This window comes from Melanotaenia boesemani, chromosome 19 (assembly GCF_017639745.1).
Source record: "Melanotaenia boesemani isolate fMelBoe1 chromosome 19, fMelBoe1.pri, whole genome shotgun sequence".
Classification (NCBI taxonomy): Eukaryota; Metazoa; Chordata; class Actinopteri; order Atheriniformes; family Melanotaeniidae; genus Melanotaenia; species Melanotaenia boesemani.
The window spans coordinates 17,122,138-17,149,135 of NC_055700.1; the positions used below are offsets into that span (position 1 = coordinate 17,122,138).

The 26,998-nt window shown below is 38.7% G+C and overlaps 1 protein-coding gene across 5 annotated transcripts in view; it reads right to left on the reverse strand.

Annotated features, from left to right (window-relative positions):
- The window catches only part of LOC121630137 (spermatid perinuclear RNA binding protein), a 73,103-nt gene that overhangs the window by 9,107 nt on the left and 36,998 nt on the right, over window positions 1-26,998 (reverse strand). For all 5 annotated transcript variants that reach the window (XM_041970236.1, XM_041970234.1, XM_041970238.1 and 2 more), the window contains 15 exons: window positions 26,731-26,907; window positions 17,448-17,707; window positions 16,582-16,750; window positions 15,005-15,257; window positions 10,819-10,934; window positions 9,894-9,989; window positions 9,363-9,474; window positions 8,734-8,831; window positions 6,928-7,033; window positions 5,929-6,012; window positions 5,073-5,281; window positions 1,967-2,119; window positions 1,299-1,433; window positions 621-761; window positions 140-269 (listed from right to left, as the gene is read on the reverse strand). In XM_041970236.1, coding sequence (XP_041826170.1) covers window positions 140-269; window positions 621-761; window positions 1,299-1,433; window positions 1,967-2,119; window positions 5,073-5,281; window positions 5,929-6,012; window positions 6,928-7,033; window positions 8,734-8,831; window positions 9,363-9,474; window positions 9,894-9,989; window positions 10,819-10,934; window positions 15,005-15,257; window positions 16,582-16,750; window positions 17,448-17,707; window positions 26,731-26,733 — 2,065 coding nt within the window. In that variant the 5' untranslated portion in view covers window positions 26,734-26,907. The remainder of the gene's footprint in view (window positions 1-139; window positions 270-620; window positions 762-1,298; window positions 1,434-1,966; window positions 2,120-5,072; window positions 5,282-5,928; window positions 6,013-6,927; window positions 7,034-8,733; window positions 8,832-9,362; window positions 9,475-9,893; window positions 9,990-10,818; window positions 10,935-15,004; window positions 15,258-16,581; window positions 16,751-17,447; window positions 17,708-26,730; window positions 26,908-26,998) is intronic.

Genomic DNA, 26,998 nt, shown 5'->3' on the forward strand with positions numbered 1-26,998 from the left:
AGAAAACCATCACATACACATACACATACACATTGATCTTTACATTAAAGCTAAAATGCATATAATGTATTATCATCCTATAATATGTATAGAATACACATTTCCTGAGCCAAAAATACAACACAAACTATCAATCTACCTGGTGTGACATATCCAGGTGCTGCTGCACTGACGAAGGCTCCTCTTGCAAGGGCTGCTCTTCCTCTTCCTCTGGCTACCTGTGCTGCGACTGCTGAGGCTGCTGCTGCCGCGGCCAGAGCTCCTTTAGTCTGAACATGGTTACATACATAGATTATATGTGTGTTACATGTTGTGTCATAAGACCATGACACAGCAGCAGGAAGCAGAAATACATATCGTTTCTGCCTGAATATTTAAGCACGGCTGCTTATTGACAGAATAAGTGAACGAGCGGTGGTAATAGCAAAGCATTGATCTGCCAAACTTGTGAAAACATATTAAACACTTTGTTATTGATTACCAATGGTTGAACACTGTGGATGGATTGTTCGCCTTGTTTTCATATAATCATCGTTGGCTCTCAAAAGTTAAATAAAAAGGTTGGTTTGGTAGTTTGCTGGAGTGTCTGGTATGCACTGTTTAAGAGTGCGTTTATTTACCTGAGGCAATATTTTCTTCTTCTTGTTAGCAGCTGCGTTGGGACCAGAGAAGAGCTTTTCCAGAGCTGCTAGAGCAGCGCTGGCTTTTGCTACCTTTTTGTTGGGACCTGCCCCACGAAACTTCTGCCCATCAACCTCCACCTATGCACACAGAAAACAATAAATATAAAACACATTTTCTGATTAGAGTTACAAAAATGAACCCTTTGTACTTTGGAGACATAGTGATTTCACCCCTAATTAACTTTCTATTGTTCTAGCCTTTTCTCTTGGTGGTCTTGCTTTTTTAACCCACCGCTCTACTAAATCTAACAATCACACGGTAGAGCTGTACAAAAGAGTGTGTTTATCCGTAATCGGTGAGTCAGCCTGTGAGCTTCTCCAAGCAGGACAGCTTGTTTAGTGATGTCCTGCTGTCAAGCAGGCCTGCTAATCAATCAGCAGAGCGATGGAGCAGCCAGGCGTGTTGGAAAACAACACACCCCACAGAGAACAGGCCTGCCTCGGAAACCTGGTTGACTGATTGACTCTGCTGGGTGACCAGCTTGTTTCTGATTGTGTGCTTCAGCCACTGTGTGTGTTTCTCTCATGGCTTGAGTGCACAGCTGTGCAAGTACATATAAGAAGAAAAACCCTTTACTCAGATACTTTATTTTTCCATGGACATGATGCTCTTACCTCCATCACAAAGCGTTTGTCGTGGCTGCCTCCGCTTTCAGAGATGAGCTCGTATTTGAGGCCTCGTCTCTTCTCGTTTAGCTCCATCACGGGATTCTTCCCGCTTGCTGTCAGTATGGGGCCCTGAGTTCGCACCTGGGGATTGAAAAGTTCATGCATTTAAATAGACTTTTGAGTTTTATTAGAAATTTGACAGTAAACCTGGGAGATGAAACATGATATGAAAAAAAGTCACAAGCTTAAAGTGACATTAGCAGAGCATGACGGTGAAGACCTCACAACATTTAAGAAAATGAGACTAAATATCCTGAAGCTAAAAAGGATTTTGCATCACTTTTTAAGGCTTGAAATAAATTTAATTCATATAAATAAATTATTAAATGATTTCTAAGAAGATATTTAGACTTTCATTCCTTTGATTAACAACGTTGCCTTTAAGTTTTTCTTAATGTGATTACTTAAAATAAGTCTGTGGTTTTATTTTCAGACTTTATACTGTAATGACAGTTAAACAACCCAACACATTGATCATCTTACAGTTTTAATGAACATCTTTAGCTTGTTTTTGTTTATTTTTTTATTTTTTTTTAGCCAAAGCATGCTGACATTTAAAAACTCTCTTAAATATGATAGGACACATTAGGATGACCATGTTTCTCAATGCTCACCTCCAGCGTGTTGGAACCATCTGAGGAGTGTGTTGGGTTATTGCTAGAGTGTGAGGACGTCTCACTTTTCCCTTCACCGTCTGACTTCTCGTCCGAGCTCATGGGGTCCAGATCTGAGTCAAAACCCGTTGGGTAACCCATCGCCTGGAGGACCTTCAGAGAGAAGAAAATGATGAGGTTTAAAAGATGGCGCAACATGTCACGGAAATAAACACGTGGGTTTCCAAAAACAACAAAAACCTTATTGAGAACATTTACATTAAAGAGTCAGGAGACATACTGCAGTGTACGTATTTAAGTGGCACAATCCAGTATAATTCACTCCATAATCAAACAGTAAATCACAATTCACACGCTATATGGAGTCACACGTGTCGCTGTTGCTTGGCAAAGTGGCTTGCAAAAATATCCAGGCAGGGGAGCGAAGCAGAATGACAAGTTTCTGACCCAAACAGGTGCTTAACCCGTCACTCTGGTGAGGGAGTGTGTGAGAGGGAAAGAGAGATGAAAAGGTCAACAGTCAAGAGCAAGAAAGTGAGAAGGAGAATAGAAAATGGGGAGTGTCTGGGAGAATGAGCCTTTTATGGGAATGGAGAGGGTAACAGATTATCCCAGCTCTGTGGACTGGAGAGACTCTTTGTTCACAACCACTTTGGGATTACATGGATTTGCCCACCCTTTATCATTCCTCACACACACCAAAACACAAACAGGCATGGAAACATACACGCAGTTTAACACAGGTTTGTCAGCAGCTGCTGTTTAGAATATTCTTCAGGTATCCAGACAATATACAAAGGTTTATAAAATAAAAATTGTTAACCATTTCTAACGTCTGTTATGTGTAGTTCATATAGAACGTTTTCAGACTAAAAGTTATGACACAGACTTTCTACTCATTAATCATTAAACAATTGTGAAAGACAGCTTAAAACTGGTTTAATCAGTGTTGAGTTGTTCGGTCTATCAAAATGTAACTGAATTCAATGGAAATCTTAGTCTAAGATTAATAACCAAACCATTAAGTTTAGAGAATTGCTCTTAGACCTCAGGGATTAAACTGTCAATACACAGATCTGAGGAGGAAGAGAATTAGACAACTTCTCAAGAAATTTTGATGGGTTCCAGTGCAGCTACTTTCTGCTGAATTCTGCATAAAACTGCACAAAATCATCATTAAAAGCTGGATTATCAAACCTGAATCACTGATGTTAATACTAAACCAAGAAAAACTGTGGGTGGTTTGTTAAATGCACCCTGTTGCTCTGATCCGTTACTGATATGTTATTGTTTCTGGGAGGTGTGAGTCCAGTGTTACATACACGACTCAGCCTGCTGGTTGGCGTTGCTATGACGACAGAGATATTGTCTGCCGGCAGAGTCTCTCAGAAACAGACAAAGTCTGAGCTCTCAGCTGATTTATGGCTTGGTGAACCCCTCAAACAAACAGTCAATCTACGCAAAAAAATTCTTGAACCATAAGCAACATAAGGGTTTGCCAAACACACAGACGTCATTTTTGTCATTCTACGGTTGTCTATAAAGTTTTTATGTCAAGTTATAAACACCCCCACCTCCAAAGTTGACGAGAAAAGCTGAGGAAAAAAACACAAGTGAATGGAGCCAGAAGTGGGGGCACCCTGAACTGTGAGGTGATTTGACAGAAAACCGTGAGGCCAGTGGCAGTGATGGTTATATTGGTTGGAAGCCTATGTTTTGATATATAATCTGTGTAGGTACAGAGAGAACTGTGGGCGTGAGAGAAGTTTGAGAAATCTTCTAAATAATTCTGAGGGCCAGATTTAGAGTGCATGATGTAACACATCAGAGTGGAGAGGTTCTGTGGGGCAATTTGGTTTTTGCATAAAACTGTGATTGTGTCAAAACAGTAAAAGATATCAAAATGTCCTTTTCAGACATTAAAAGTCTCATCTTTCATGATCTGTTTACAACTAAACGAGTCTCTATGTTTAAGTACACTTGTGGTATAGGGCTCTAAAGTGGAATGGGTTTTGCAATCATTTCAGCAAAAAATTATTTCAATGGGATAAAAATGGCAGATTTTTTTGCAATTTTCTCAAAAACTCTAAGACTTTTGTAAAGCAAAAGTCAAAGTACACTTCTCCCAATAGAGACACACATTTTGATATGACTTTTGTGGAGTTTAAGTCGAAGCTGTGCAATGAGTTAGACGCCAGAAAATATGACAGAAATGGAATAAAAAGAAGTATATACGCAGAAAAATATTAATATGTGTGCTTTCGCTCTTACAGCATTGGAACTCATAATTAAATTAATGTAACATTAAAAATGGCAAAAACTGCAACCAAACTGAGTAAAATCAAACGAAAAACCCAAAGACCACTGAAGAAGATCCAAAGTTGCACCCCATCTATCAGGCTTATTGTAGTTAGATTGCAAGACTGTAGCCTTTCCTTACTAAAAGGCTAATGACAGTTAGCTGGGAATTTGTCAAAAGGTGCCTTAATAATTTTCTAAGCCAGGTTTATTCAGTTCAGTCCTGCAAATTGTCCTTTTTTGCACAATGACTCATTAATATGAGTCAGGTGTGTTAGTACAAGGAAACACTGAAAACCTGTAGGATTGCGGCCATCATAGGAATGAATTGAGTAGCCCTGCTCTAAGTTGACAAAACAAAGATTACCAAGTATGATTTGGTTAAAATTCACAACAGTGTGTATGGAGGAAAGCAGCTGGTTTGCAAGACTTTTTGGTTACAACTCCAACTGTCAAGCATGGTGATGGCAGCATCATGGTTTTCTGTGTCAATGAGCTTATAGATTAGTAAGGTTAGAGCAAAAACTTAATTCAGAAAATCTGGAGCAACCCTGACTGAAAAACTACTCCAGAGTGTGTGTGTCTTCCCAGGAAAGGAGTGCCAAGCCTTTTGAGCTATTTCCAAGAAGACCTGCTTTAAACAAATATGAAGGATCTCAATATTTATGTAAATGGGAAATTTCAGCCTTCATCATAATAAAAAAGGCTGAATGAAAACTGCTAGCAGACTAGGTAGTTAGCCAATATTTCCCTGTTAGATGCACATAAATTGGATTTGCTTCACTTCCTTTTTCATTGATCACCTTACCTTGACGGCAACATGGAGCTTGGCTGTTTTCTTTGAGGATCCAGATGCTTCATAAATGGTTCCATCCAGGTCCACAGACATGGTGAAGACCGGAGCGTGAACCGGCCCCGACTGGGACAGCAGGCGATACTGCAGCCCCGGCCGGATCTGGTTCAAGCGCATCAGGGCGTTCATTGGCTGGTTGGAGTCTATGGCTTTATTGTCCAGGACTGCAGTGAGAAGAGATGGGAGAATTTCTCAGGAAAAGCAGAACAAATTAGAGAAGATTTAAAGGTAGTTTGTAGTGTGTAACAATTATGCAGATGGAATTGGACAGACTGGACAAATTCAAAGATAATGTAGATGATAAATCATATTCTCCAAGCTTTCACTTTGGCCGGCAGTTTTCATGATGAATAAAGGCGGCTTTCTATTTTCTTTCTACTTAAATCACTTTCATCTTGTTTGCCAATATCTACAAATTCCTCTCTGTGTCAATAAGGTGTGGTTCTTCTTCTGCTTGTATGAAGAGAGAGCTGGGGATGGTTGGGTGGCCTGCTAAAATGTTAGCAATCAATACTATCGATTTGCCTCAGGGGACTGAGAGGGGTTTGAAAGGAAAGAAGACGGTAACAAAAAATACTAGAAAATACAGAGAGAAAGGAAAGAGAAGCAAAGCTGGTTTGAGAGAAAATGATTTCTTCCATCTTTTAGTGTCATGCCAATTTGTAAAAATAACAGAAGATAAATGAAACTTTCTGGAAGACGGTATAGATGTATATATCTGTGCTCTGGATTCAATCACCTCTCTTCTTTCTGACCTTAAAAATTAATTAGATGCAGGAAACATAAAAGGCACATTATGATATTGCTTTACCTTTTCTAAGATTTCTCTTCATCTTCTTGATGAGGTCCTTGTCATCCATTGCCCCATCCTCGTATGGCCTCTTCAGACCTAAACCTATACACAAGGGATGCAGCCAACAGTGAGAGTTAAAAATCAATCACAAAGAGTTGTTTATGTTAGGATACACAAAGGTAGAAAAGGCATGACAGGAACACTGAAATGCAATGCTACGGAAAACAAACTACACGGGAGCAAGCTAACAGAGAGATGGACAAACTCACAGACAAGATAAACAGAACTGACAGGCAGACCAGCAAACAGTCAAACAACGAGAAAGACATATAAGCTCCTTTCTAACATGCACCTTAATCTGTAAATGCTCTGGCAATTTTCCACATCAGAATCATGAAATACCAAAAAGGCCGGAGTGGATTTTCATTGTCCTTCATGACTTTGGAAATGTGCCAGCTCAATATCTTATAAGATTTCCTAGAGTCTCCTAAGTGATCAAAAGCAGAAATATTCCTGCACTGCTGTGGTCTGTGCACGACTTATAGCGATTTTACCAAGGCTGCCATGTCCTTGGTGTGACACCAGTCACAAAAGAACAGAGAAAGCAAAAATAAATAAATAAAAAAATAATAAGAAGAAAGAGGATGCAAATATTAAACGGTGCACAGCCTGTCATCCTTAAGGGTATTTTTGTGCTGCTTAATTTGTCAGCTTCATTAACAATGCTGTCAGGGGCTGTGTGCAGAAAAACAAATAAAAGCAGAAATGGGATGTCAGAACATTTAACAAACTCATCTCTGACACACATACTGTCACTAATTTCTAATATCTTACTACACCCTTTTACGAGAGAAATATTAAAAACTTATACTGCAGACTGATTGACTGAAAAGACAGATAATTAAGCACATGCAGACGCAGACTGAAATAAAAAAAAGGTGTTAATAGAGAAAAAAACAGGCTGACACAGAAGACAGAGCAGAAGCAAACCGGCAGGGAGGCATTGAGGCTACACACCTTCTTTATCGGACCAAGGATATTTCTGTGATGGTTTATTTGAGGGGAGAGGCTCCATCTCTAACACCTTGTAGATCTGTCCGAACGCCATGAGTCTGAGAGCATGCTGTCGAATGCAAAACACACACAGCGTGCACAAGAAAAACTGAATTAAATCTGATGACAGATCTGACATCAACAGTCAAAACATGTACAGCTCTTGTAATCCAGAGGCTTAGTAGAGTCATGTCTCATAATGCAACTTCATTCCATTATTCTTTACTATAACATCTTTGCCATTACTGAGGAACTGAGGACCAAAGCCCAAATGAAGAAACCTATGGCCTTGCTGTGATACATCTTCCTTAAAGGAGAGACGCTCTTCATGTTATTTCTAATGCTGCCTATTTACTCAACACTTTGACACACTGTCTGAATCTTCTCATAAAATATCTTTGCTCTGTTTGACCTGTTGGCTCCGGTTCAACCACACATTTATGTAACAAGATTCAGACCAGAAAAATGAAGACATGCCATCCGGAGGCTCTTGTGTACTTTCCTACGTTGAGCAAAATAATATCCGGTGTGTTTTGCTTGTGGCAAAGACATGTTAGATTTAGCCAAAGCAGCTTTTGCAAGTAGCTAGTGGTGGACAGCAAGGTAGCTTTTCTTCCTTAGCTGCTGAGGAATCATGAAATTATGTATTCAATGACAGAAAAGACTGGACTACAAACAAGGAATTCAAGTTGTTAAAGAACAATGCTTTCTGTGGAAGAATAACAGAATTTGGCATTAATTTTGATCTTTTTAACTTTGCAGTACAAAAGCTTTACAATATAGAATAGAAGAAAATGTAGAAAAAAATAACAACCCAAAAAATTATATGCTGTTCTTAAATTCAGTTTTTATTAAATTTGATGTAAAGCTGCTGTGTTCATTTCGGGCATAGGAGGTGAGAAATGCAGCCTTAGGTTTGGCTATTCAAGGTGATATAATGATACATGTTTTTCAAATGTGATCAGGCCTTATCCAAACACAGAAGGACTCTCATCCACATATGCAGGTACATAAAAAAAATAACAAGCTGTCTTTTTGCAACACGCAACTGTAGCTAAAGATAACCAGAGCCTGCATTCATATTTTCCCCTTTGAAATGAAAGACCTCAGCAGACATATTGATGGGTGTCTTATAGACAAGTATCTTTGTCTTAACAGATGAGCCAAAAGAAAACGAAATGGCACACAGTGACTCTGCTAAATTAAATCCATTAGGGAGGTAGAGTGTGTCACATATTCATGACGCCTGGTGTATCTCATTGACAGAACAGCTCTCTCTCTTCTATCTGCTCTTGTATCTGCTCCAATACAATTATCCCCATTGACATTCCAGCCTCGTTCAGGCTGCCTTCAAAGGAAATGGACGGCAGGATTCACTAAGCCAAGTGGCTCAGAGGCTGCCCTGTGCGGTCGAGTGTGTGTGTGAAGAAAGACCTGACAGCACGCGTGCACACAGTGCGTGCATGCAAGCATCGTCCTCGGGGTGTCAGAGATGGATTTATGGCTTGCAATGGCAATAGTTTCCCACACCAATCGTTAAAATGCAGCACCACATCTCTTTCTGGAGACGCACAAGCACACTCTCACAGTGTGCGCTTGTGTGTGTGTACGTAGTATGAGGTTGGGGTATGAGTGAGGTCTTCCTGTCTGCTAATAGTCGTGTTGCGTACTTCTTCCCACAGTCTGACAGCTCAGGGTGAGTAGGGCTGGAAGATAACAACACTAAGTTGCTTTGTGTGTGTGTGTGTGCATGCGTGTGCATGTGTGTACCTGTGCGCTGTAGGTGATGGCCTCAGCCTGCTGGTCGGTCATATTAGCTAGAGCATCTGTAGGCTCTTTCTCACATGGGTTGTGTAAACCTGGGCCACCTGGAGGAAGTGTCAGAGGATACACAGAGATAAATATGCAGCAAAATCAGTTTTGTACCGACACAGAAGCTAAACGACATGCAATTAGTCTTCAATGGCACCACGTAAGTGACACTGAAAATGATGAATGATTTTACATTAAACTGTTCAAACTATCTGTCATCCCTTTTTACAGAAACCCTCTGAAAAAACTCCTCAAAAAGATGGACAACAACTTGTAAAAGAGCCATTCAGCTGTGCCTAATTAAAGATGCTCCCATAATGAAGACCTCCCTCAGACAGCTGTGCTCTGCAGGGTCACTGATAATGACCTTTAACAGCTCGGAAATGTGCCAAGCAGAGTCCTGCTGTATTTACTTTTCTATCCAAACAGAACAAGCTCTTTAGCTCTACTCACAACTTTTTGGGGAAAAGAAAAAAAAAAACTAAACAAACAAACAAACCCCCCCAAAAAATCAAAAAACAAACAAAAAAAAAGAAAAAAAAAAAACAAAAAAACCCACAAATGCTCTAAAATCTTTGCTGTCATACCTGGTAGCAGTATGCCTGAGGCCAGACACTCCATGACCCGACGCAGGGCTTCTCCAGCCCCGAGAGGCCTATTGCAGGTGGCAATGGCCTTCTCACATATGAGCTCTAAAGGCTGCAAGAACAACACATGAACAGCATGCTGTCAGCAAAGAAGTATTTCACCACTAAGACAAGACTTCCTTGTGAAATTAAAAGTGATAACACTAAAGTGCCAACAAAAGTGTTTTTTTTCTAAATATTATACTTCTTAAACATTATAACTCTGTTTTTATAATGTATCAGAAATAGTTCAGAATAATGGCAAACATATCGATTATACTAAGCATTATTTCATTGAGTATAACAGTTTAATTATAGATGGACGCCATACCTTTCCAATGCCACTAATTCAACTACAAAATAACTTCTTATCCTTAAAACAATATCAATATTTAATTTTTAAAAACTCTTATTATAAGTAGAAGTGAGACATTCCAATACAAATTTTAGGGGCTGCACACTAACTGAGAGCACTATGGCAAAAAGACTCACCCATCCCTTGAGAGGTTCCCAGACGGGGTGTCTATTGCACATGTCTCTTAGTATCCTGAGAATGATAACACAGGACTTAAGTCCGTTCACTCGAGCCTGAGAGAGATAGAGGGATGGAGAGGGAAAAAGAGGGAAAGATGGAGGGAGGCAAGAGATAAGATCAAACAAAGAGAGGAGGGGAGGGAACAAATTGAGCAAAAAAGGAGAGGTACATTTGCAAACACATACAGATAACAGCCTGCTTACAGATAACACCACAATGCCACAGTCATAATAAAGGGATTTTGAGGCTAAAACTCTGCAGGAGCTCCCCACACACAGAAAACATGTTTATAAGGCTAAAAATACTGAATTTCATCCTGAATCGCTATCCTTTAAACATACGTATATTCTGACAGACGTCTTTTCTCTTTCATTTTATGTTGGTAAGGTAAGTGAGTTGGGAGATAGATGGGGAAGGGTATGAGAGGAGAATCAAAGGGAAGCACTGACATACTGTACAAAGCAGGCAGGTTCACACAATAGCCAAAAAGAAAAACAAGTATAAACCATTGCTTTTGTAGCCTTACAATACTTTTTACATCCACCCTTTTCCAGGTTATGTACAGTAAGTGGAATGAGAAACTATGATCAGCAAAAATACACCTTAATGAATGAAAATGTGTTATTTTTTGTCAGAGCTGATGAATAATATATGGTTTTTGCTGACAATGTTGCAAAACAACATTCTGCAAACTGAGGTGCAGATGTTTTTGTGACAGTTCCAACATAAACATATAAATTTATATTAGAAATATGTAACTTTACAGCTGCTAAGAGTATAATAAGCAGTGCAGAGTAAGCAGACAGGTGTCTAATCTCTGGGTGAAATCGTCAGGCTACAATAAGCATCAGGCACGAAGACAGGAAGTGAGTGGGTGCCGACCTGGAACCACTTGGCGTGTCGCAGCGCTGCCAGGGCCAACAGACATCTGTGTCTATCCAGCACCTCCCCCTCCTCCTCCTCCTCAGCCTCCACTTTCTGCGCAGCAGCACCCAACACTGCCACAAAACAACAACAACCCAATATAGAGAACGTAAAACACACACACGTCATGTCTGAGTGTGTGTGTTTGAAGATTGTGTGTGTGAATGTACCCAGACATGCTTCAAATGCGCATGAGAGCATACATACACACACACGTGCATGAATATTTGGTACATACAAGGTGCTTTTCATGCCACTAAGTTGTTCTCTCCTTGTACAAAGTGCTCACTCTCTGCACTGTTCACAGATCTGAGATGAATGCTCTTGAAGCTGGCAATTTAAACTGTCATTTTCAGCACTGTGATCGATCTTACAAGTGTTTACTGCATCATATGGTGTCATGGCTTCACTGTCTTTCCTATCTAAGAAAAGATGTGCTGAAATTTGCACACACTGTTTAGTAGTTTACATCCATCCAGTTACAGGTAAATCAGTGAAAGGGAGAGCAACCAGTGTCACAAGGAAAGATGCAACTTTGTGGGATGGAGAGCTCTTCACAGACATACACTTAACAAATACTTAAGGAGTGTTTGATTTACTGTGTCTGGGTAAAGTAATGGCCGGTGGTTTCATTGTGCCCAGTGAGATAAATCAATCTCTCCTTCATGTATTTGAAGATAATTTTGATCCAGTCTGCACCAGCCAGGAGTCAAAATAGGAGCTTGTTTTTCTTCTGGATTACTTAAGGTGCACTTGATTTCACAGGCTCATAAAAGAAATGGTGCAGAGAAAGCCATTCAACAACCTCTCCAGGCAAACACAGAATGAAGCGCTCCTAAAGTACAGCTGAAAAGAAAATATAAAAATCTAAGATTGTTTGACCCAATCTGAGACAAACACAACACAGGAGGGATCAAGGCAGGGTTTAAGTCAGAACGTTGTGGTAAAAGAGGAGCATTCTTATACTGTTTGTATGAATGCATTTGATTCATGCTGCTCAACACACCAAGTTGGTTGAGTTACTACAGTCTCCTCGATTCCACCACTACATGGGGACAGAGTGTATGACTGCAAAGCTTTTGCAAGGCAAAACTGAATCAAACGCAGCTGAGTATGAATGAGTGGAGCTTCCACAGACACTTTATTCTGCATGAAATAAATAAAGCTGAATATACATTTGAATACTGAAGGTAAATATTTTTCTCATCGCTCTCTTTTGCTTAAAAGTGACTTAAAATCTCAATAGTGTCTAATGCATAGCAACATCTTTATGATATTGTCAATGCAAACCAGTGTTATTAGCAGGCAATATGCAAGTTAGGTTCTATCAGAGTGGCCCCAGCTACACATCGGTCTACGCTACTACCAGTGGATCATTATTATCTTTCTGCTCATGCTTGTCCTCCCACAGTTCTCTGAAACTCTCTGCTGACCGCTTCCTCTTTTATCATTTATATCTCTGTCTGTGTTACTGATGCCCTCCTGCCCCTCAGTCTCATTAAAAAAATCCTCTTTGGTATCACGTCCTTTCTAATTTTTCCATCCCACTCCGGCTCTGCCACCACACAAAGCCTGTGAGTTGTATGAGTGCTAACAGAGCTTGTCCGCATGCAGTATGCATGCATGCACGTTATTTTCGCTTAAATATTTCATTGGAAAATTTGTATTTAACGTGAAACCCATTATTATAAGAAAATGAAAATAGAAGAATAAATTAAATAGACAAAGACATAATTTTAGTTCACTGTGTGTTATTATGTATAGGGTTTGTTTCTGTAAACTATTGTATTATCCGTTCTTGTAAAGGTTTTGTGTGATGTTTCTCTTCTGTCTTCTTACCTGCATTTGGTCTGGTGGAAATTAGCATTCTTGCTATGATCTGGAATGTTTACATCGTGCATTTTGTACTGATCTTCATTACCCTTTGCTGTTCCAAATACATAAAACCAATTAGATAAATTAATAAAAAATATATTTATTTTATTTATATTTGAGCAGGAAGAACATGGGCAGCCCCTCAGGTGTTTGTGTATATTGATGCTTGTGTTACTGGGAAAAACAGTCAGACCCCATCATTTAAAATATGATCCCCTTAAATCTGAGTGATTAGATATCCAGTGTGACAGGTGTGTCTATCCATTAGCTACGAAATATGACTGTGTGTGTGTGTGTGTGGCTTCCCTTGTCTGTACCAGTGTGAACTTCTGAGCAAGCCCGCGCTCTCCTCCTGGTGTGTGCGTGAGGGGAAATATGAGGGGTTCTCTTCATTTTGCTGAGGCCTGAGGAATGATGTACAGCTAACCTTCGTGCTATCTCTCATCTAGCTCTGAGAGCTGAGTGTCTGGTTGGACGGCAGCCACAGGATGGATGGGCAGCTTGCTGCTGCTTGGTTATTGATTTCACTGGCCCGTTGGCCTTGCTTTCCCAAGCTACCCACAACTAATTATAACCAATTCCTGTTAGTAGACTGAACATAAGGCAATTCGTTCATGTGTCAACTCTGGCATGTATCCTAAACCTAACACCCTGTTGGGTGTATTGAGTTTTGCTTTCATGTATGTTGAACTTGTTGGAGAAGCTTCTTTATAATGTAAATAAATGGTGCTAATTTTATTAATTTTTTTATTGGTCTGCTGATAGCAGGTTTATTTGTCTGACATCGTACAATAGCTCCCTCATGACTTTGTTTATAGTGCTAAAATACAGAGGGAGACACACCAATGCATCTTTGATCTCAGTGTTTTCTTCCACAGGCTTTCAAGCTACCAGCTACTATTAACCGACGCACCGCAGTGTAGCCAAGCAACACAGGTCTGAGGTCAGCTACTGACAGATCTGTGTCTATACCAAACTGAAGTGTATATTGCCTTTTCTTCATTTTTCCAGTAAGATGTTTGTTTTTACTTGGTTTTGGTGAGCTAGCACCTGATTTGTGATTGGTTGTTAGAAGTTAGTTAGTTAGTGGTAAGAAGTGGAACGTCTCTTACAAAATGACCAATAGTGAAGGACAGAGTTCCATGTTACTATTTCTTATATTTACTTAAATAGACCAATTAATTTAATTTAATTATTTCATAATTTACATGTTACTGCTTTTATCACATTTTTGACAATACTGTTTTCAACAAATTTTATTCCTTATCTATATTGAGTAGAAAGTTAAAACTCTTTTCCTGTTTGCTTTGCTATAAGACACAAAAATTCTGGGGTAAAAAAAAAAAAAACTAATATTTTTAATCAGTTCAATACATGATTCGTAAAAAGATTGTCCTTTAAAGAGGAATCAGTACCAACCGATAACGTAAATGGTAATATTTGAGACTATACCAACGGAGGCATTTCTCTATTAGTTTTGTGGAGGGTAGTGTGAACTTAAGTAGCTGGGTGTGCTTGTGTAAGCTTTCAGGTTATGTCACAGAGTGATTATGTGATCTCTAGAGAGGTGGAACGGCATGAGCGGCTACTCCAATGCGCTAAAAGAAGTCCATTTAAATAGAGGTGGAAAGTCATGGTTGAAAGAGGAACTGCAGACTGTATATCTGAGATATTTATGCCTTATCATATCACTTAAACAGGCATTTTTATTGACTATTTAGTGTTTGTATTAGAAACAATTTGTCAGTGCATTTACTTTATCTTTGGTGACTGTAAGAACTGTGTAACCCTGGTTGTGCTACATAAAGTTAGTTTCACTCAACTAATAATTAAATTTTACATTCTTGTGAGTTACAGACGTGGAATATTGTACTTGTGTTTATTTACCTGGTTATCTAATCAGTATAATAAGAGAATTTCTTCAGAGGGCAACCTAAATTACCAGCGTGTGCTCTTTCATTTTAATTAAGACCTTCTGTGATAAAAATAATATCTCATCTGTCAAAATCAAAGGTCAAGCAGTTATTACTTCTTCAGTACTGCTTGAGATCTTTCTCTTCCTAAGTACTATACCTCTGCCTGTTCCTGTCTTGTGTAAGCATCAGCTAATGAAGTGAAACCTGTTTTTTATCTAGAGCAAAAAAACAACTGAGTTCTACAACAACATATACATATTTAACATAAAATTAGGTTTATTGTGTGTGCACTGGGGTATAGGCTGAGAAACAGAGAAAAACCTGTTGTCTCCATCCCATCCCAGCACCCCTACCTTGACCATTTTCCTTTCCCTGCTCCTCCTCTTCTTCCTCCACTAGCTCCTCTGCTTCCTCTCCTTCTTCCCCATTCTCCAGTTCCTCTTCGACCTCCTCTTCCTCTTCCTCCTCCTCTTCATCATAGTCTTCCCTCATTGCCGGGGAGGTAAGGGTAATCTTCAGAGTGAGTTTGGGCTCTGTTGTGGTTTGTACCAAGATGGCTGCTTCGGGCAAGGAGCTTGTTACTTCGTACTTTTCTTCTGTCAGTTTCTGTGAGGTGTTAAAACAAACACAAAAGGATGAACAGAGGCCAAAGTCACAGAATGACTGAGCAGAGATGTAAAATAGATCAGAAACTCTAACAGCTTTTCAGTGCTGTGACAACAACACTAGATATGACACAAGAATATGATATGAAAAAAAATGGAATATGATGTGAAATATAAAAAAAAGAAAATGTGAGAAACCAATATGAAGCTAAAAAAATACAGTTCTGGGCTAAATTGAAATACAAGTGATACAAGCAGGAAAAAAAGCCTCCACTTTTTGAAAAAATATATTACAAAAATTAATAAAAACAAAGGGGTAATTAATTTCTTAGGCTGTCAAATCATCTGATAATTATTCAATAGTGCAGTTAATGAAAATTAAATAATTTGCAAACTTTCATCATACATATTAGTTTTATAAATAATGTTTATAAGTTTAACTCTACATCTGGTACGCATTTATATAATTGTAAAAAACCTGTGCATCATTCAGCCTACACTCTTAAGTAACCCAAACAGCTGAAGTGTGTGGTCAAGATTAATAATCACTGAAGATAATGAATTCATCCCTGCATAGAGATAATACATCCATTAGCATAATACAACCGCCGCTATCCCACAGGCAAACACACACCTACAGGAAACATTACAGTGAACATAAAATATGGTAGAATTTATTTGCCCAGTAATTTTTGCTCTGGCCAGCCTGGGCAAGAACAGTTTGACATTTTTGTAGTTATTTACTAGTAGTTATTGACTGATTGGTTGAAGAATTTACAAGGAGGGTGTCCAATCCATAGCAAGATGGGCTAAATATGAAAAAGGAAAACTGTTCATTGCTAGATTATAAAACATAAAGACATCGGGGCTCAAAGGCATATTGAAACTAGAGAGAGAAATGTGAAATATATCCTGCATATTTGTGCTTTTCTGTGTGTCTTCAAGTGTGGTTGAAAGTCAGGAGCCTCACTTCAGAGCCATGACTTGTTAATGAGGAAACACGGCACACTGACATAACAACTCATCTTCACACTTGACGATATTGCGATCTCTTGCCTGCTTATGCTCACACTAACACCCGAAATGCTTTTCTGCACGCTCACATGCATGTGGTAGGGAAAAGTAGCAAATTCTATAGCTTAATTTCAGACATATAAGAGGACCGTGAGATGAAAAAGAAAAAAAAAGTATGTTTAATTGACACTGTGGATTAAGGAGAAATTTTGTGTGTTTTAACAGCAGGTTCATGAACAAATGCAGGAAGGAAACAGAGGTGGAGGAGAGTACAGTAAGTGATGGTATGCATGCCTGTGTGTGTCTCTAACCTGGATCTGTGTGGGTAAATTGTGACAGACAGTGTCCAGCAGTGTCTGTGTTGGTTTGTCTCTGCACATCAACACCAGCTCCAGGTCCATGTCGCCTTTAATCAGGAGTCCTTTGGCCACTAGACCAATCCTCATCACTCCACAAAGCACGCCACCACTGCTGGATTCCCTGTTTTTAAAGAGAAGTAAACGTTAGTCAACATTTCTTCTGCTGTTTTAAACTGTATGTACACGTCTATTCTAATTTCCTAATTAATTTGTATAACACTGAAAGGTATGTTGTACTGCAGCTATCAGGAAGTTATCAAATTGCATTTTCATTATTATATTATACATTATTATTAATGTTCAATTTGACACAAAATCCTTTTTATATTGCATCTAATAAATAAAATCACATTCCAGGTCAACAGGTCTAATAAAAAGAGCTCCAAACCTCATTTGCTCAGCAAAATAACCAGCTTTCTGACTGATTAAAAAGACTTAAGTATAATGTTGAAGTTAACATTAAAAATTGGATTAGACAGAGCGATTCACCACTTTAATAAGAAGAGGTGAACCAGTAATAAAGAGATTCATGAAGACAGCCAACCATGCAGATTGTGCATGCCCAGAGACTGTCAAGTATTGGAGTTTATTTCCTGTAAAGCAATGCCAGCCTGCAACCAAGTGCTTGTAGAAGTTCATCCCTTGTGTCTACTTATAAATGGTCTCTTAAAGTGTAAAAAGCAGTGACACATGTTATTAAGACAATTGACAAATCAGACAATTGACTAGTATATCTCTGGATTTTCCATCAAACAATCACAATTTATCAAATGAGAAAAAAGCTGTTGTGGAAGATCCACAATGTTTCATCGGTTTACCTGTAGCTGTCGCTGGATTCCTCAGCTTCTTCGCTGGGCTGATCACCAGGGTCATCCTCCTCTGTGTCTGCTGGTTGGCTGTCAAGCTGGTTGTGAACGTTGCTGCTGCTCTGATCCAGCCAATCAGAGACATGTTTAAGGGCACATTCAACGGTTGAAACCAGTGTCTGAACAGCCTCTAGCTCCTGAGAGGAGGGGTAGATGGTGGAGTGTTTCGCCATGACGTGGCGGTCATCGTTACTAAAGGAACGGAAGGACCTCTGAAAAGGAGAATGGGAAATAACAAATAAATAACAACGATACATGGCTTAGATCAGGTTAAGTTAGATATCGCATTAGCAAATTTCTATACCTTAAAAAAGAAACCACTGTGTGTGGAAAACCTTTTCTGTTGCTTTCTGGCTAATGCAGCATGTATCGCTTTTATAGGCAGAATCAATTCTTAGCTCTTTGACAGTTCCCATTAAATGACACTGACCTCGAGACACATGAACGGATGCACATGTACACACAGCTATCAGCAATCCATCTCACCACCATCCTTATACCCTGTCCACCTGTCCTAATTCAATCCAACATTTTTGGCCTTGTGAATTCAAGTCAGCTCTTCAGTCTTTCTCATTTGCTACCTTCTACTCTCTAGGAGGTGTATGAAGAAAAATCATTGGAGAAGGACACCAGGTGAGGAGCACCAGGTGGGGGTGGTACAGGGGAGAGAAAATGACAGAAAATGAAAGGAGCTCTGGCGCAGAAGTCTAGAAGGAAGAAAAGAGATAACAACAGGGTGGAATGAAGGCAATAGTCCAGAATCTTTAAAAAGGAGAAAGGATAAAATCCCACTTGGTAGTAGAGGCTGAATGAAAAGATGAATTAAATGTAAAAAGTTTAAAGCGAGGAGCAGGTGCAAGTGTAGCTTTGGTGATTTGCATCCTGTAGTAAATACCATCCAGATGGGACTCTGTGCTTATGTGGATTCATAAGAGAGTATCGTGGAAATTGTATGCTTGTTGTTTACACCCTTTCATTATGTCACATTTCAGTAGATGGTTGTCTTCAAAGCTCAATGTCAAAATGAAGAGGACTTTCTCAGCAACATTGTGTTAAAAAAAAAAACTATATGGGTCATCTGCACACAAAATCTTATGTCAATCTGAATTTTAAAGTCATTAATAGTAATATTCTGCTTCAATAATTGAAATTCAATTTTATTTTATCTGGCCTTTATATTTCTGTTTTCGCTTTATTTATTTTAAAGGAAAAATGTCTGATTATAACATGACCCAAAGAATTGGGTTAATTTTTTATAGGAATGCTGGTAAACCAGAGCGTCTCAGTTCAGCATAAGGAAGGTGCTGCAACCAAGCTGGAAACTACCCCTGCTTATCTCTAAGACCCACATTTGCATTTATTCACCGCAACACACATGACCTTAAAGAGACCCACAAACCAGTGATCATAACCAACACACACACACACTCAAAGAGGAGTGATGACCTTTGCAGAGTGGTTGAGTTTGAGTGGTACTATCAATCTACTTTAAACCCAAGGACCACCTGCACACACAAACACACACACAGTCTTATCCACCAGTTCAGTGGTCATCACCTTGACTTGCTGTGATTTCTTGGAGACAACCCTAACCACTACGTACCTGACCCCAACCTTAAATCAAGTCTTCAAACCTACATTCATGTCACGAGGACTTCCTTTGTCATCCCAAAAGGAAAAACAATCCCCATGATTGAGTAAACAGATTAATGTCCTCACACGATGAGTAATGCATGAGTACATACACCCAACAAAACACACATACATGGACACACTTCAAAACACACTTCATCCCAATCCTAATTGAAATGGTGACATTCTCTTTCACTGGAGTGAGTGAGATAAAGCCATTAACAGCATGGAGAACAAGCGCTGCACAATAATTGCAGCCTCACAGCCTGCGTTGCTCAGTATGTTGAGTGTCACGGGAACATTTGGCAGAGTTGCACACTCCATTCCCACCGAGGCTCAACTGTGATTCTCCAACACTTTGTCAAGGCTAACTGGAGAGAGGCAGAGTGAATTCAGATAGCCTGAAGGGATACGCTGACATCATGAAATCAGCTTTATCGTATTTTAACTCTGATCACCGGTACGAAAGCGATCTGGTTTGACAAGAATCAATCAGTGTCCCTGAAAATCCTGCTTTCAATTGATTTTTATTAATCTACTATAATGTCAGTCAGAAAACATCAAATTGACCCTCTTTTAGCAAAAACTCTGTTAAGATGACTAATTTTTCATTTGAGCTTTTTAGTACAGGTGAAGCGACTTTGTAAAAAGTCAAAAACAAAATAATACAGTGTGAGTGTATACTTGTGTAGTGTATCTTATTCATGTGTGTCTTCTGAAAGCAGTGCTTAACAGAGCAGTAGTTGTGGATTTTATGAGCTGTTGCTAATGGGGGCTTCTGCAGTCATAAACCACATTGTGAGATGGGAGAGTGCCTACGAATCTATGTATGCACGTCTGTGCACCTCGACCGTGGGGGAGTTATTGCCCAGCTGCTCTGATCACCATGTATATCAGAGCGGTTAAGTGGGACTCACTGACAAGAATCGACCCTCTGAGCCAGAGAGATAATGTCGCAGACATCTAGACAAGGGACATGATAAGTAAATTACTGTGGCCACGATAAGAACTGAATCAAGATTTCACAGGTTCACAACTTTGATGAGAGTTCAGTTGTTATGTGATTTTTGAAAAATACTCATTTATGACTGTGAGCTCTATGACTGAAAAACAACATGGAAACCAGTTGTTTAATGGCAGTTTCTTCCCCTGTCCTATGTAATGTACATGTGAGCATTAATGCAAGGGCGAAGTAAATCACACATGATGATTAAATCCCGGGGATTGTGATCTAGTTAGCCTCCAGCATCAAAATAAGTTTGCATTTAATTTTACTACATTAACCTAAAACTGACCTACAGAAGTAAAAATCAGCTAAATTAAGCCACTTCTCATTTCTTCATATTTTGTTTCTAAGGACTCAGATTTTCCTGTATTCTTTAAAAGTCATCTTGAGCAGAAGTTCTCCAGGCTTCCTGAAGGTCTTTCAGCTTTTCACTTGGCCAGTTTGCTGCTATTTCATTTATTTCAGTCTAGAACCATTTTCAGAGGAATGTGGTTATATATATATGTGTAGTTCTGAAGACATTTGGAAGGCAAGATAACAATATGTTTTTCATTTTATCCTTTATGGCCAGAAAACATTTGCCTTTAAGTGTTCCAGTTAATTTGCAACTGAACACAAAGAATGTTGTTGAGGTATACATTTGTTGATGGAGAAAGTTGTTTTAATCCCTTTAGTCCATTCGCTCATGCTAACCACTATGCTGCCACTGGTATTTTCAATAGATGTTTGCCTTAAGCTAACTTATCGACTTTTTATACATTTCACATGTAACCTAATTGTAGTTTTCCTGAGACAATGAATGTATTTCCAGTAAGGTACTGATGTATTTTCTGTATGTTTGCTTAGTTTTACAGTTTTCCTAAGTGAAGGTTTTAAAATGCATTCAGCCTCAGATCTGCCAGCATGTTGCAGTAGGCTAGATCACACCACACACACATACATTACATTAATCCAGCGGTTCCCAAACTGGAGGGGCGGGCCATGACATGCCAGGATTTCTTTTTAAAGATTCTTTATGCCGTTAAAAAATAATGCCCACAATCATTTGCATAAAAAAAGAAGAAGAAAAATTAAAATAAATAAATAAAAATTGGCTTGGCAGAAGTCTGCACTCCCCAAGTGCTTGTAGTTAATTTATGGGATGATATATTTACTATAAAGAATGAGAATTTATACACACGAAACATTTTACACAAGCAGGTAGTCTCTTTTTAACCCCCTTAAGTGTATTATAAACTATTTATCTTATGTTCTTAACCATTTATAAAAACGTTTTAGTTATATGAACAACATAGATATAAGCAAGCATTTTGTCTGCATCCAAAACTCTTCGCATACACACACACACCATACCAAAGGTGCATATGCGTGTGCACACATATACCTTCATATGCCATGGCTGCATGGTGCTTTTAGACAACACAAATGCCAATTACACTCTATTTCATGCTCCAGTGAAACCTACCAGCTGGCAGGCCGATGTTACATAACTACATTACACAGCATTTTACAACTTAATGTGCACTTATGCAAAAAAAAAAAAAAAATTATCATGACAGAAGTCAAATACAAAGAAAATAAATGACAATTATGGATGAAATACACACATGAAGCAGCTATTTTTTCCCCACATATATCCACATCCATCACCTGCAGACCTCACCTTAATGTCCTGCAACAGAAACACTTCGGATAAGCACGCTGTCAGTAGCAGCGACTTACTTTAGATGCAGCAGATTTCAATGGCTTTCCTTTCCTTCCCTGCCTGTCTCCTCCAGGCTCCTCTAGTCTCATCCTGTCGCTTTGTAGCCATCTGCTATAAATTGCGTGATCCAATGCCAAGGACAAGATTTGCTGGAGCGATGACGCTTTTTATTGGTAGGAATACTTGTCCCCAATGTATTTGCCAGAGATGTAGAAAAAATGCCTATAATTTCTTTTAGCAGCATTTAAGAATATTGTACTGGATGTGCATGTGTGCTTATACAGCGAGCGTTACGAGATGTGATTTTACTATTAATAAGTCATGTGTCACAATCATAATGCAGGCCTACTGATAGAAGATAGAAAAAATGAGATAGGAAGAATGAATGACATGAATAAAACCTCTAAAATTTCAACAATACAATCAAAGGTGACAAATTGTAGGAGGAGAGAAAAGAATAGAAAAGCTAAATGTAATTACTTTTAGAAAGTTCCGGTGGAAACAAAGGATTGTTTGTTTAAATGTTGACAGCACAGGCTAAAAAAAACGCTCACAGTAAAACTGAAGCCCAGTGAAGAAGAAAAAAACATTATCATCTATAAATATCTGGTAAAACTATTTTAAAAGTCTTGTGAGAGACAGCACACCTCTACAAGGAAAAAAAGAAACCATGCAAAGTTCAAAAAGAGGAGAAAACTCAAAAACTTAAAAAAAAAAATCCATCTCAAAAAAGGGTTTGAAAGATAGGACAAGCAATGCTGAAAAAAAAAAACAACTCAGTGCCTTCTCTGCAACATCCAGCAGCCTCAGGGGGATTGTATTAAAAATTCATCCTGTGATTTATCTACACTCTGCTTGGCAGGCCAGCCGCACCACACTTCACTATCCTGTTTTATTGTGCACTCTCTTCCTAGCTGTCTTTCAAATTACCAAACATGCACGCCGTCACACAGAGATACACATGATAGCTGTGTACACATACATCAGAATATATAAACAAAACTACAGCTTACGGCTGCAGCAAAATACCAGAAATGAGTTAGAGAGAAAGCTACAAAGCTAAAAACATGACAGTGCATGACATTGATATACCCAGACTGTCTCGGTTCAACAGGGATGATGTTCATTTAAAGCCAGTAATCAGTCAAACTTACAAACCCACATCCAACAACATCAGTATGTAGTATACTTTGTACTAAAGAACAGTTTTTTCATTTGTGTGTGTGTGTGTTTCTGTATCGTTTACTTCTGGTAATTTCATCGGCCTAGTTTAAAAGATTTATCGGTTGCCCATAAAACTTTATGACCTCCCTGCTAAAAGCAGGTGAGTTGACATTGCACATTTTGAACAAACTTAAAGTGTATTAAGGAGTGGTCTATCTTCATGATAAAATATTATATTTGATATAAAAATTTTAGAAAATAAATGATGAATGCAATAAGAAATAGAAGATTAATGTGACACATGTAGGTCTTGGCTTGGGCACATGTGCATGCAGTAACCGGCAGTTCGGAGTTTGGTGTTCAGAGTTACCTTTTCAAAGTTACCTTGTAGGTCAAAAAATGTTTGTGACACTGTGTAAGTGAAGATATGAAAATATACTAAATTTGCAAATAAAATTAAACAAAGTGAATGTCTCCAAACTAACTTCTCAATCAAGTTAGGAATGCACCAGAAGACTGGACACATTTTGTCACGCAAATGACACATCTGGTTATGATGGGAAGGCTTCACTGGTTCGTTAAGGATAGTTTATGCAACTAGTTAATAATCGAAATGTAATATTACACTGTGGCGGTAGATTGTAAAGATTCAGGGAATTATATCAATCAAATTTTTCATCATGACATCTCATTCTGCACAACTGATGTTGTAGTTGTGACTGTACAGTTTTCAGCCGGGCAGGTTCAAGCGATACATACTGAATGGGTCAGTACCTGCATACCAGGTTATACAGTGAATTCTTGTAACAATAAGTCACCTAGGCAACCGTATACTTTGTTTTATCCCAAACAATTTCCTAATCTCAGATGTAAATCCAATTTTAAAAACATGAAACATTTGACATTTGTATGTATGTATGCTGTAATATCATGAAAAAACAGAACAAAAACTATGTAAATTAGCCTAAGGCTAACTCTGGTACAACGCATCACATGGCAACATTTATGTTTTAAATTGTACATGGACCCTTATAAAAAAAAAAAGGAATGTAATAGTTTTAACATAAAGAATATACTGTTATATATTGTTTGAACAACAAACTTATCACATAACATTATAAGATCATATTTTTTTTTTGCTTGTTTTTTTTTATAGTTCCTGGTGTGGCAGACATGAGCTTCTGAAAGAAATTATTATAAAGGAAGTTTTGACAGGAAAATATTTTCCTATCAAAACTACAGCATTTGTCTAAATGCTTAAAGTGTCATTAAAAGAAAAAAAAAGTTAGGAAGCAGACTGGAAAACGTGCCACTTTCATAAATTCTTTTGGAGCATGTTGCTAAAATCAATATAAAATAATCATATCTGATGCTGATTTATTCTCTTTGTAGTTGAATACAGGGCTTGAATACAGGGTTGCAAATCATCCATCCATCCATACATACATTAATTTCTATACCAAATGAGTCCAACTCAGGTCATGGGGGTGGGTGAGGTTTATCCCCAGCTGCTGGCAGGCAGGAGGCGGGGTTACACCCTGCACAGGTCGCCAGTGATTTGCAAACTGTGGAATTCAGTAAGGTGTAAGGCGCTTGGGTTAATCCTGGGCTCTTTGTAATGAGGACTTTCAACAGTTGCACAAAGGAAAGCCTACCTATTCAGTTAAACCGCTCAATGGATTCTTTATTATTTACATTTTACACACATTTCTTTGGAAATTGATTGTTATGGGTTTAATTTTTTTTTCCAACATGTTTTGATTTAAGATTTCACAAACTCACTAATATATTTATATTTACTTTATTTTGTTGTCTACGGATAATTGCAACAAACATAAAACCAGCCCCCAATCAGTAATCAAGATTACTGATGAGGCTACAGTAAACTGTGTTTTAAGATTAGGCTTAAAACTTCCGTCTTTAAGGAAAGTCAAGAGTTACGCTCAGCTTGGGTCAGACTTTACCCTGTATCTTTTGCAGCATTTTGTGATCAGTTAGCTTTATTCTTTCTACTCATTTACCTTCAAATCTGATTTTAATTAACCTAATGTTTTATATAGGGTAACTGTTATGTTGATTGTTTTATGACTACTGTAATGTTTAATTGCATATTTAAAACTGTTTTCCTTTTGTCAAGCACTTTGAGTTGCAGTTGTCCTTTAAAGACACATTACTTACTTAAAAACAACTTGCATTATAATTGTGTTGGTTTTATGTTAAACAGTGTAGAAAGTGGCAGAATCCCTCAAGCACTGAGACTATAAGGCAGCCTCTTCAGTGTCTCCCCAGAAATAGAGTGCCCCAGATGTTGTGTACATGGGCTCGACAAGACAACCAAGTATACAGTTAGAAAGGGAAAAAAAAAACAAAAAACAAAAGAAAGAGCGCAGTCATGAAGGTGCAGGGAAAGAAATTAAGACAGCCAAAATGTGTCTAATGTGTTAAATGCTCAGAGGAACATCAATATAAACAAGATGTTTCCTGTATTATGAGGTTTACATTTTGACACCCTTATCAAGGTCAGCTTTTGCTGCATTACCCTCAGTCAAGATTAATCACAGTCCTGGCTTTTGCAACACTGGCATGCACTGGTCTCATTACCCTTGGTTATTTATGAGCTCAGCCATGTTCCCCCTTCCTGCAATGCCCAACCTCAGCACCTTCGGCAGCCTTGTTTTCTTTCAGTCATGCATTTTTCTCCTGCCTACACTCTGTTCTTTTTTCTCCTCTTTTCTTTATTCTTCCATTCTTCTTCACAAACCATATTTCCACTTACTCACTTTTTGTACCCATTTTTCCTCCTCCCTCCTCTTGTTCCACTTTTTAATAATTCATCTTCTGCTCGGCCCCCCTCTCCAACCCCATGGGGAGCGGCTCCCACTGTCACAGGCTAAGACCATTAATCAATCCCTCGTCTCACTCATGCTCTACCTCTACCTCTTCTTTTACCCACTTCTCCACTTCACACCTCCCTTTCTGCTTTCAACATCCCTTCTGCTTTTCATCTCCCATGCTTCTGTCCATCACTTATGTTTTTATGGTCTTATCTGCTCCCTGTTGTCATTCTCTCTCCTTCCACTGCACTCTTTGATCCTTTGAGCCATCCTCTCCTCCTCACACAGTTGAACTCTTTTATGTACTCTTATGTTTCTTCTAACATAAAGAAAAATGAGTTCTACACTATTAGACACATTAGAAAGCAACTGGACTGCCATAAAAATTTAGATAAAGGACAATTCATTATACATCTTAGGTCATTTGACAATAATGGGTGAATATTGAGCTTTAATTGCACATATCATCCCTATACGATTGTAAAGAATAGAGATCAAGTTCCCAAATTCATAAGTAAAAGCTGAGAAAATGTACTGAAAAGCCAACAGTCATAATTAAAATTTTTTTTCTCTGTTAATCACCGCACTCCTTTTCACCCTCCCCCTGACAGTCTTCTATTTCCTTTCATTGTCCTTTATTTTCTCACTTCCTCTGTCTCTTCGTCCTGTCTTCCTTCTCATCTTTCCCTATCTCCAATGAAAAAGCTTTTTATCAGCTTTCTATCTGGCAGCCTTAGGCACACTATCTGATTTCATGTCTAAAAAAGAAAAACGTATCAGATTGAACTTTTACACCTTTTAGTCTACAAGAGTCTTTTCTCCATTGTGGATAATCCACACTCTCACACCCACACACCCAAACCTCCAGTACCTATAAACAATGAAGTGTATTACCATGCCGGCAGGAGGAGTGGTCGCTCGTTTCCTTCCTGCTGACGCCCACTTCTGGAGTTGGCGGGTGCGTGGTGGGGTGCAGAAGCAAGGTTACTCGTCAGGATGTTGATGGTGAGTCGTTTCTGCTCCTCATGTGCTCTGCTCTCACGCTGGCCACTGCGCTAAAGAGGTTGCTTTCTAAAGGATAGAAAACAGAGAGGAGGAAGAAAGATGGATGAAAGTTTGATCAGTATTGCAACAACTACAGGACGATGTGTCTAGGGGAAAT